The sequence below is a fragment of the Pseudopodoces humilis genome, chromosome 5 (assembly GCF_049639895.1).
Source record: "Pseudopodoces humilis isolate 2021_Gansu_Grassland_sample_001 chromosome 5, ASM4963989v1, whole genome shotgun sequence".
NCBI classification, from domain to species: Eukaryota; Metazoa; Chordata; class Aves; order Passeriformes; family Paridae; genus Pseudopodoces; species Pseudopodoces humilis.
In genome coordinates, this window is record NC_142204.1 from 16051711 (window position 1) to 16063914 (window position 12204).

At 40.5% G+C, this 12204-nt stretch overlaps 1 protein-coding gene across 7 annotated transcripts in view; it reads left to right on the forward strand.

Moving 5' to 3' along the window:
• DGKI (diacylglycerol kinase iota) overlaps positions 1-12204 on the forward strand; it is a 198234-nt gene that overhangs the window by 143659 nt on the left and 42371 nt on the right. For 6 of the 7 annotated variants that reach the window (XM_088055421.1, XM_088055423.1, XM_005527919.3 and 3 more), the window contains 5 exons: positions 1087-1131; positions 3964-4033; positions 6460-6500; positions 8095-8222; positions 8764-8889. In XM_088055421.1, the coding sequence (XP_087911547.1) occupies positions 1087-1131; positions 3964-4033; positions 6460-6500; positions 8095-8222; positions 8764-8889 (410 nt within the window). Of the gene's footprint in view, positions 1-1086; positions 1132-3963; positions 4034-6459; positions 6501-8094; positions 8223-8763; positions 8894-12204 lie in introns of those variants that run through there. The other variant, XM_088055424.1, reaches the window with a different exon arrangement.

A 12204-nucleotide genomic window follows, 5' to 3' on the forward strand; every position in this document is an offset into this window, starting at 1 on the left:
TGAACCTCATCCCTACCACTAAACTCTTTGGGAGCCACTGACTTCCCATAAGTTTTGGATCCCTGCACATGCAGTCTGAATATGAGCCTTAGTTTCTCACTTCAGGTTTTCACTTGTATGCATTTCAGCCAGGATTCCCTTCATCAAATGCACTTTTGGACATTCAGACCTGGGGTGTAGCTCTTGTTATCAAATATAAAGCCATAGGTGGTGCATATTTGAAGTATCCAGTACAGAAAATTGCAGTAAATAATAATAATGATTACAGAAATAATAATGTCAATGATCTCATCAGATTAGAAATGTGATCTCACACTGAGTTCAGGCAGTTTTAGGTACAACCCCTGAAGAAAGCAGAGCTAGATATTTTGGTTGAATTACCCATACTGGTTGTGGAGAAACTGTGTTTCTCCAACCTTTTGCAGGGTTTGTACTAATTTTTGTGTGTGTGCTTGATTTGGCTCAGTCCCACTTGCTGGGAGCAGAGATGCCAAGGTTTACTGGGCTCTGCCAACTTGCATGCTGCTGGAGGGCAGTGGTGTGCAGGCCAGGCTCTTCAGTAGACTGTGTCATGTGCTATAACTATCTGACAGAATCTCTATTAAAATAAATTAGATGCCTGAACCCTGTTAAATGTCAGGATCATTCTGATATGACCTCCTTGGAGTGAGGTTGTCTTAAAATAGAGAGAACTGTCAGTGGTTTTCTTTAGTGCATTAATCACTCAGAAATATTTGCAAAAGTGTCTTACTATATTTTCATTGATTTTGTTACTGATATTGTAAATTTAGATAGTTCTCTTGGAACAAATAGATTTTTTTTACCACAATAAAGATACAGTGTAAGGTTTTGTTTGTTTTTTTTTTTTCTGAAAGTATTTTTTGGACCAAATGTATACAAATCTAAACTTTGGGTTAACTTTCCCCGACTTTTCTGTGGAGTTTGTTTCATATGCTTAAAACCAGTGAAAAATATTTGCAAAATTATTTGTGTTTGCCCAGCCACTTCAAATAATAGAACTACAAACAGCTCTTCTTGTTGTTTTAATCTTTTTCATCACTGCCATGTCTTTCATTCTCCGGCTAGGACCTACAGTCAGTAACCTCTACTACACAGAGAGTTCATTACCAGGTAAGATAAGCTTTCCTTTTAGTATCAGAACAGAAAGAGGCTTAAAAATGGAATGACACTCTTTGCATTTGAACCTGTATGTTCTTGGGTGAAAGACCCATATGTTGGATGAATTTCTAATTATCTGATTATTTTGTTTACCCTTAAATATTGGAAGCTAGTTCGGCTTTCTCTTGGACAAGTTTTATGGAATCACCTTTAAAATTAGCAGAGCTTGATGATGTGAGTGATGTTACGATAGCAGTATTTTCCATATTCAAGTGAATGAACAAATGTGTCCTGTGGGACAAATGACAAAAGTAAAATTGTTCCTCTGTCTGAGAAACTGAACAATGACATTGTATTGCATAGCTGTTCTAATGAAATCTATCACTGAGAAAACAAAAGGTGTTTTAGCAGGCCCATCCTCTTAATAATTCTGTACAGGACAGTCATCTACCTTTACATAATCTTCAGGGTAATGTTTTAGTACATCCTAAGCACATGTGTGTTTCCTGTATGAGAAAAATAACTCTACTGACTCTTGAAATTCTCTAATATTAGCATGGAGACTTGGCACAAACCATGCTCAATTGACATAGTGCACAGGAAAATTTGCATGGTGTTGATAGTATTTTCCTAGAAATAACAATACAAGTCTTGTTGGATCAGCTGGCATGAGTTCACTGAGAAAGCATAGAGACCTAGCCCACAGGAACCAGTTGTGGTGAAATTGCAGATAATTTCTTTGGGGTTCATCATTATTTGGGTGATACATAATTCCAGTTTCACAAGAATGCCCGTAGATGCACTGGCTGCAGACACTATAAGAAAATGCAATTTGGCATGTTTTCCTGGAGTTGCCTTCTTTATATCAGTTCATGGTTTGTTTCTTTGTTTCCCTATCCAATGCTAACTTCATATTCTTGACATTTCCATCAATCATTGCCCTGGAATGGAGTTTTAGAACAGTGTTAGTGTCTAGAAAATTGACTAATAAACCAGCATGTATGATTCTGTTCTCATTATAAATTAACCTAAGTGGCTGCTGACTGCTCCATGTGTAGGAAACTGCCTGAGGTAAAATGAAGAACTAAATCTGTGTATATGGGGAGATGTACAAGAGTGTGAAATGTCAGAAATCAGCTCCATACTTGGCTCTAACCTCTGCAGTTACAGCAGTATATAAATTAGTTGCCTACCCATCTTCTCTAGTGCACAGCAGTGTGAAATCCCTAACATACCATTCATTTTTTATGATGCTACATTTTAAATTCCCCCCTCTCTGTGTTTTGTCTTCATCACTTGTTTGTCTAGGATTCTTTTTTTTTTTCCCCCTCAGTGGGTCATTTCTGCAAATTGTCTCATTAGATTAATTTGAGGTTTGTTCCATATTTCTTGGCATCCCTCTATATATTACAGAAATGGGGAAAAGAGGGGGATAAAGGGCATGAATAGGGTGCTTGAGCTGATGAAACCGTCTTCATACCTCACTAATAAGGTGTTATGGGTACTTTTAAGTCTCCTATATGCAATTAACTTGTGTGATTCCTCTGCAGTTCAAAGCAGGCAGTCAGCAGAAATACTAGCAAACCCAGGTGCAAATGAGAAAAAATATATTGGAGTGTTTTCTCATTCTGTTTTGTTTCTCTAATGAGTTTAATGCTCACAAAATATCATTCTCATGGGCCTGAGACTTTGCAAGCTAGGTCTGTAGTTGGACTGTAATGAAGTCTTGGAGGGAGTATGTCACAAAGTGCAATTTGTGACTTGAGTTGAAATTTACCAGCAGTATTCCTATCTTCATTTTCTCAGCATTTTGTACTCTATGAATTTTACTAATTTCTCCTCTTTTTATAAACTGCATTGTATATATAAACACCATTGGATGTTTTCTTCCTTTTGTCCTTTGCATTGCAGTCCCCTCCATTTCACACAGAGTGGACTAAATATTAAGATACATAAAGCTTTGTGCATGTAGACACAACAATGTCAGCAAGCCCAGTGGATTTCAGAGATCCTTGATTTTCCAGCAAACATTCCAGTGGCCATACAATCAAACCTAAAAATCCCACAAGTCTGTTTGCCTGTATTAGACAAAGTTGTATTTTAAATCTGATTCTGTGAAATCCCTGAAATGTGTTATTTGCTCCTCATGTATAGTTATAGTTCACTTTATGGAATGTTACGCTGTCATTGTCTCCACCTCCGTGAAGCACAGAGGCTGGATACCATAACCTGTATATGAGAATAAGGTTTATGGGATCAAGTAAAATCCTCCCTGTAGCTTTTCCTGCCACGTCATTTGGTGTACTACTCTGTGGTCTGTTGTCTGAAAGAGAAGTAAATAATCTTGAGCCAACACATACCTGAATTTACAACATTTGCAGATGTGCTGGTTGTACTGCTTAAGATGTGAATAAGGATAGAACCTGTATCTATATAAATTGTGTGTGCCAAAGGTCCATGCTACTCTGTTTTGCCCTGTGCAAATATATTTGTGTTTAAGTGTTGTATGCAGTAGATTTAGGAAGTTGGCTGACCCTGGAACAGAGCTGTCCATGATCACCCTCTGCTCTCTTAGATCCCTTTTGATCTCTTTTGCTTTTCCAGTAAGAGCTAAAACCACATGAGGTAGCCCATTTGAGCCTTTGATAAGTACAGGTCAGGAAGAAGATCTAAATTCCTCCCCAATAATTTCATTTGGCTCCTGGGTTATATAGATTTTGCACATTGTACAATGTTGGTAAAGCAAAATAAAAAAGTCCAAGTCTAGAAAATCTAGAAGTCCTGTCTAGAGAAGAAACAGTATGTTGGGGTTTTATAATAATGTAATTTTCATGCCCTGTCCAGGACCAGGAAAGCTCTTTCCCCAGAGTACTTTCTGTTCAGAGGCTCTCTCCTAGATGGTGCTTCCTAGATGGTAAGTGCATCTCCCCTCTCCTGTGCCTAGCATGCTGCCTGCTTCTGGTGGGCTTATGGAGAACAGTTCTGAATGTATTACTAGAAGGGGGTAACTGTTCCTTCTTGTTACACTGAGCAGGTAGAAATGGAGCTGCGTGCCCCCCTTTCCCCTCTAAAAAATGAAACAGGTCCTTCATATAATAATCAAAATATCTTGTGTAGATTTTTCATCCCTCAGAGGGGCGTTTCCCAGAGGCAGGTTATCAGTGGTTTATCAGTGTCTCTGCTGTGATGAGCAGACTTTATGGCGTGCACTGCCTGAGCTCAGAGTGCAGCCAGTTGTGGCAATTCACTGCTGCTGGCAAGGCTGAGTTCTTTACCCTGGTTTCTCTGCAGGTGCTTTAGGCACTACAATGTTTAGGTGACAGAAAGGTACCTCCCATTCCTTGTAACTCTGCACTGGAGAGCTGCGCTTGTATTTGGCCCAGACTTCGTAAAAGCAGATGATTTATCTGGGCTTTACATCAGGCTCCAGAGCACAGGAATTAGCAGCTGAAATGGATGGCATCTGCTTTTACAAAAGCTTCAGCATGAGGAGACTTAAATTTTTAATGCTCAAAACAAAAACAAATTATCCTTGGCAATTTCTAATCACCCTTCCTTGTCTCTCATGAGGGACATTGATAAAAGCCATGGTGAGAATCTGTTTGGCTTTTGGAGAAAGCTGGATGGGTAGATGTGTTCAGATTTTGTCTTTAGTATTTGATATTCCTGTGAACTGCCAAAACCTACAATGCTACATCACTGTGTTCTTGTGTCAGAACTGCAGAGTGAATGAACCTGATTTCACTCACCCAAATAAATGCAAAGCAGATACAAAAAAATGGCATCTGATGAAGCACATTGTAGGTGATAACTGCTTTTGGGTTTAGTAATATAAATGATTTGGCAACGACAAGATTCATAATACATGCTTTATTTGGTGAATCCCCCAATTTTCATGTGTTTTTCATGAGTAGAATAAATTTTCCTTGAACATATTGCTAATTCAGAGTCAATATCTGTGGCCGTGTATTTGATTTATAAAGAGCTCCTAAGCATATTATTGATCTTTAGATTCAGAGTTTGAATTAATCCCATTAGACCTATCAAATTCCGTATATGCTTGCTATAGTCTCATCAGAACAAAGCAGCTTTTTCTGTCATTTATTTTAATGTAATCAGTTCTTCTTATAAGACTGAAATCCATTTTACACATTTTAAAAATATTTATTTCAAGTTAATATTTTCAGTGACTACTGTTTCATTAAGCCTTCAAATTCAGCATTTGATGGAATAGGAATATCACAGAATCATAGAATGTTAGGGGTTGGAAGGGACCTTAAATATCATCTAGACCCAGCCCCGCTGCCACAGTCAGGGACAGTCTCACTAGACCAGGCTGCTCGAGGCCTTATGCAGCCTAACCTTGAACACTGCCTGGGTTGGGGCTTTCGCAAATTCCCTGGGAAACTATCTCACCACTCTGATAGTCATTTCTTCCTAATATCCAGCCCAAATTTCCCCTTTTTTCAGTTTGTACCCCTTACTCCTTGTCCTGTCACCACAGTTCATGATGAAGAGTCCAGCTTCAGCCTCCCTGTAGGCCTCTTCAGGTGCTGGGAGGTTGCTTTGAAGCCTCCATGCAACCTGCTCTTCTCCAGGCTGAACAGCCCTAATTTTCTCAGTCTGTCTTTGTAAGGGAGGTTCTCCAGTCCCTTTATCAACTTCATGGCCCTTCTCTGGATTTGCTCTGACAGTTCCAGGTCCTTATTGTGTTGGGGACAACAGAACTGTACACAGCACTCCAGGCGGGGTCTCACAAGAGCAGAGTAGAAGTGGAGAATCCCATCCCTTGACCTGCTGGCCACTTTCCTTTTTACTGAAGCCCAGGACATGCTTGGCTTTCTGGGCTTAAAGCATACCCAGCTGGCTCATGCTGAGTTTTTCACCAGCCATCAAGTCCTCCTCTGTAGGACTGCTCTCAGTCACTTCTCCACGCAGCCTCTGGCTGTGCCTGGGATTGCCATGGCTCCTGTGTAGGATCTTGCATTTTGTTGAACTCCATGAGGCTTGCACTGGTCCACCTCTCAAGCGTGTCAAGGTGCCCTTGGCTGGTGTTCCTCACCTCCAGTGTGTTCCCTGCTCCACAGAGGCTGGTGTGAGCAGGGAACTCACTGTGGGCACGCTCGACCCCACTGTCCGTGCCGCTGACAAAGATGCTGGTCACAGTACTGACCCAGGACACACCACTTATATGGACATTAGGAATTAGCTTATGTCCTTGTGGAACCACTGTGACTTCCCTGACACAGGGGTTGTTTTATGAGCCAGTAATGTTAGTGCAGCCCATCTTCTCCAGGCAGTCCTGCTCAGACTGTTTTCTGCTGTTTCTCTGTCTTGCAGCAACTTCTGCTGATCGTTTTTACCGCATTGACAGATCTCAGGTAAATCCTTATTTGTTTTTTTTTATATAGATTATTTTTTTTTAATCTATGTCAAATGCAGCTTAAAGTGAATTATTTGACATTCTTCCTGTGTATTGCAAAGTGTTACTCATGAGAAGTAGAGAAAAAAATTCTGGACTGTTTTTTAGTTGATTTAATTCACGTTGTTTCACTGAAGTCTCGTATCTGCTGACCATCTGCCATTCTGTTTACTACCAATCTGATGCAGAGGAAAATTTTCTGCAATTGTTTTCCTTATCAAGTCTTACTAGGGGCATCTGTGTGGCACCAATGTATTTGTATTTATCTTTTCACTAATGTTTTTAGGCACCAGAAGTCTTGATCCTGTGGATGTGTGTGTGTGTGTGCGCACCATGAAAAAGCTATGGAAGTTAAGATATTGTTACAATTTGAGAATTATGAACAGAGATGTATAAAATACTCACAAGGAACCCCAAAACAATGTATATCTCTGCTGGATTCAAACCTGTGGCATAGATCTGACAATCTGAATGTATTTTCTAAAACACTGAAAATTTTACAGGGCTTTTGGTGTTTCTGATTTGTAGTCAGAACAGGCCAATTAGTGGCTCAGCATTAGGTTCAAATTGTTGATTTCACACTGTGGTTGTTTGTATCTGGTCCCCCTGAGAGCTGTGTAAGCTGTTTCTGAATCACAGGAATGTGTTACTGTTTCTTAGCAAAAGCAGCTGGTGCTTTAGCTCAAGCAGAAGGAGTTGAGACGTTAGTTCAGAGTTCCCATGTTCACCATGTAGCCATGCATGTAGACACCATGGGACTTCTTTGCACACAGTCAAATAAATGGTTTGATGTTGCAATCTAACCTTGGGAAGGCAGGGGTGAAGAAGATGCTGCTACAGATTAAACTGGGCAATTTTACTCTGGCTTATTCTGCATTTCTTTAATACTTTACACTGTACTGGTGGTCATTTTTAACGCCTACTTCATCCTGTGATTCTGTGGGGGAAAAATTAATACTGTGTGTTGGTCCCAGCACTCAAACAATGGCAAATTTCCTGCCCATTTGACTACATAGACAGGCATACTCACACTCAGTGGGTTTTTTTTCAAGACAATTAACCTTCAGTGTCAATCACAAAAATAAAGGATTGAGAAAGAGAGCTTTGGTAATGGAGATGTGAAAACAGAATGTACAAGTGGTGGAGATCTGGAAGAGTACTCCCTAACAAGAAAAGTTTTGTCAACCATCATCAAAGAAGAGACTTCAGGTGTTGTCCTCATTTCAAAATGCAAACTTCAGATATTTGGGTAGACCTCCAGGATTCATCAGAATGGCATAGTTATTGAATAACAGCCTTTAAAGTGGTGCTGTGAGTGTGCAGCTTGCTCATTGGGAATCTTGTTTGGTTTGAAATTGATGACCTATTAATTGGTGACTTCTGTGCCATTGATTTTAATGTGTGTGTATATGAGTACACACTTAAATACACAGAGTCCCTTGAATATTCTTCAGAGAACCTGATATGCAGTCAACTCATTCTAGGGCACTGGGTACTCTGAGAGACCACTGATACTGCAGGTTCATTATCTGTTGCTTGTGTCACTCCAACAGGAACATTTGCACTTTGTGACAGAAATTTCGCAGGACGAGATTTTTATTCTGGACCCAGAGATGGTAATGTCTCAGCAGGTGGGGACGCCTCCAGGAATGCCTGATCTGGTAGTGGAGCAGGCAACTGGGTGAGTGTTGCTGGGATCTGATTTTCAGCAGTTGTATTAGTGATGGGCATCTCTTTCTGGTCCCCTTTTCTGAAGGATTAGGAGATAACGGAGGGTGGGTATTAGGCAGGAACAAATCGAGACGTGGTAATTACATGAGGACAGCAGTGTAACATCTACTCCATTAGATTTCCTGGAGCACACAGCCGGACTAGTGGACTTCAGCACCTTTTAGCCACCTCACACCACCTGGCCCTAAATCCTGCCATGAATCTCTAATGATTGAGTTACGAACTTCTCTGCATGGTCAGAGTTTTGATTCCACTATGTGAGGCCCTAAAGCCCTTTGTCTCTAAGACTGATCATGAAGTGTCTCTGTTTCTCATCATCCTCTTGACAGACCAGAAATGCTTCTACCCATCCTTAGGAACAGCATTGTACTGATAATGAATTAATCTATTTTAACTTGCTGAAAAATGCTGGGAACCAATGAGCATAAGACCACTTCCAAGTGGAGCACACAAGGGGTGTGAATGCCTTTCTCTTCCTCCTTCTCTCATAGAATATCGGATCGGTGGAACCCTGCAGTTCGGAAGAGGATGCTGAGCGACAGCGGCCTTGGGAAGATTTCTCCCCACTACGAGGTACCTGACAAACAAAAGGACGCCAGCCAGACACATATGCTGCAGTAAGAGTCCTCTGCATTTCTCTGCTTGATGATGCAGTCCCTGTCATCACAAGACAATCCCTAACGCTCCTTTAAGCTTAATGAACTGTGCCAACATGCTGAAATTACAAATACTTTTTGCTACTTCTCTTTTGCTTCTCCCTTCTGTTCTTCCTCATTATTCATTATTTTTTATTCTTGCCTTTGTTTCATTCTCTGTGGCACGCTGCCCTGTTAGTTAATCTAAATCCAAGTTTTTGAAAAAAAATAGCTTATTTTGGAAGACTGAAGTTCCAGCTAAGAAAATCTTGGCAACTGGTTAGGTGAAAGGTCAAAGCATTCACCCTCAAGGCAGCTCTGATGCAATGTGACAAAGCAGAAGCCTCCAGAACTGCTGCTTATTGTGAAAGATGTAGCTAATGCTTTTTATATAATCTTGAATCATGTAGGATGGCTGTACAGTAGTTTTCTTTCTCATAGTTCCCCCATAAAAGAATTTTTTACCACCTTAGCACTATCTACTATGCTCAGACCTATTAAAAAATATCTCTTATTCTGCTTATTTATCACTTTTTATCTATTAAAAGTGGTTCTCAACTTTTTGGTCATTTCACTTTAGATTTTCAAAACCATCAGTGGGTCACTACCAAAGATTAGATGGGAAATGTCTGTCAGAACTCTGTTGCTGGCTTTGAAAGTTATTTGTGTTTTGGAGTTGTATTCCCCTCACCCCCAAGTATATAATGTATAATTGTGTTTCTAGTTTTACAGTATCAGCAACCCTATGGGCAGGTTTTAAAACTTAGTATAGAAAAATTAGGAATATTGACCATGTGACCTTTTTTTCAGATTTTTTTTGTGTCAGGTTGTGTGGGAGGGGGCTGCAAGGTACAGGGCAGGCAGAGCCTACAGCTCCAGGACAGGTGTGGTGGGGATAGCAGGCTGTCTAGCCATGAGGCTACCAACTAGAAACTTTCCAGCTAACTGGAAATTGCTGTCAGGAGGAGGTGTCATGGCAAGAAATGGTGATCAAGGTAGCACTGCCAGGATTAAATTGCTTGGTTTTCTCCCTGAGGGATTCTGGATCAGCTCTTGATATTCTTTGCAAAGAGAAGAATGGTGAATTCAGGTTCATTTTTCCATCAACCGGAATGGCAGGGCCCAAAATCTGAAGCTGGAAAAGCTGTGAGAAAAATTATGCTTAGAGAGTTTTAGGCAGTGTGGAGAAATGGTGAGAACATGTGGACTAATTTCTTATTGATAAGAAGAATGATTTTGTTTACATCAGCATGACTGGAAATGTTTGCTTAGCTGTAAGAATTACATTTGGTAGATTTATTAAGTACAAAGTAAGCTGGTAGCATTGCTCAGAGTAAAGTGTCCCTGTCACTGCCTACTATGAGGAATTGTTTTCTTTACAGTTTCTCTAAACTTTAATTGTTTTGGCTGAAATTTTTCATGCTAAGTTTCAGTCTATGACTGATTCTTTTTCTTTTAGTAAAAACTTTAACAAAAAAGACAATTTTTTTTTTTTCCTGAGGACAAGATTTGTGGGAAATGTGCTCCTTTAAATGACCTTCTTTCAAATAAATAAATCCAGTGGTTCTTTCGTGACATGTGTTGATGCTGGTAGTGGAATGAACCTCACTGGAACGAAATTTTGGAAGCTTGACATTTTGTAAAATGTCATCATAATACCAGTGAGATGCCTTTTGCTGTCTTGAAAATTATCCCTGAGTTCGCCCTGCTGATGGGTTGTTTGTGCACTTTGGAGACACCTAAGTTTTGAACCTAAGGTTCAAAAGTGTTGCTTTCAAAAATTTCTGTCTGTACATGCTCACAGAGGAGTTACACTACTGTGTGCTTAATTCAGGTTGCTGACCTGCCCACAGGGCTGAGAGAAGTGGGACTGTGCTGCTCATTAGCTGATCTCCAGCAGCAAGGGAAAAATGGATGCAGTATCATGGTCAGATGGAGATGGTCAGGAGAAGGTGTATGAGGGACCAAGGAAAAGAGGTTGAAAGAGCCAAAGGAGTAGAAGGGAAAAGGGAGCATGTGCCAGAACTTGGGGAATAGGGTTAAAGGAGGGGAGCTGTTCAGGACACAGAGGATAACCAGGTGTGTCTGGCAAGTCAGAATGGGAATAATGAAAAGGAGGAGGGCATGGGGCACAGATAGGTAAGAGATGAGTGAGACAGGCTAGGGGCATGGGGAAAGGGTCTGTGTCTGTTTCTCTCCAGAATACAGAATTCTGGGTTTTTGCAGGTTATTACACTGGTGGGCAAGCTCTGAAATATGTTTAGACACCGCCTCACTTGCTACCAAGTTGGAAGGTGTGTGGTAAATGAGTCAGGGGACTGCAGTGGAGGCAGCAAGGTATTATTAAATTTAAGACAAGACAAGAATGATGCTCTGTGGGACTGGCTTCTCTTTTCAGCATCCGTAACAGAAATTCTGAATGGTGAGGATTTACAACAAACTTTTCACGAGTGGCCGATTAACCGTGGGCTCTTCATTCTGTGCATGTCCACTGGGAAGTAGGTTTGGTTACTGGGAGGCCACTACAAGGAGATTTTGAAAGGGTGTGGAGGGCTGGAAACTGAGAAATAGGATTTCTGTTGCCTCAGGTTCTATTACTAAAAAGAACAGAAACTTGGTACCTGCATCTCCAGCTGCAGAATACAGATAATATTGCAACCTCACCTTAAAGGAGCACAGTGAGGATGAATTTCATGGTCATGAGAAACCTGGATGCTATGGAGAGAACTGTTAGAGATGCTTAGCAGGACATTAATCATTTTGCATTCTGTGTGCAGTTTTGGCAGTGTGGAAGAAATAAATCTTGAGGCTGTGCAGTGCATATATGGGAGGCAAAAGTCCAGTAGAAGAAAATAGAAAGTGGCAATGTGACTAAAAGTTGTCATAACATTTGAGTGCATCAGGGTTGCAGAATGATCCCAAAATTTTGAGATCCCAAATTTCTAAGCTTCTGGATGTTTGGCTTAGAAAGCTAAAAAAAAAATCTCTCTAACATGGCACATTAAAGGAAAAAATAAGTACTTTAGAAAGCACTATTATATTTTGGCAGCTGAAGTTGCTTACAGGTTCTCTGCAGAGATTTGCCCCTTCAGAAATTATTTTTCAATTAAAATTTGAGAAAAGGATTTCAGCAAAATTCCTAAACAGGAATATGGCAGAGAACAGAGGAGTCAATTCCTCTTGTACACAGAGCTGACATGGATCTTCTAAGACTCATCAGCATCCAGAGTTTTTTAGCTAGTCAGAAATATTGTACAGCTCAAAATGTATTATCCTATAGTCAAGGGCAAGTAACAG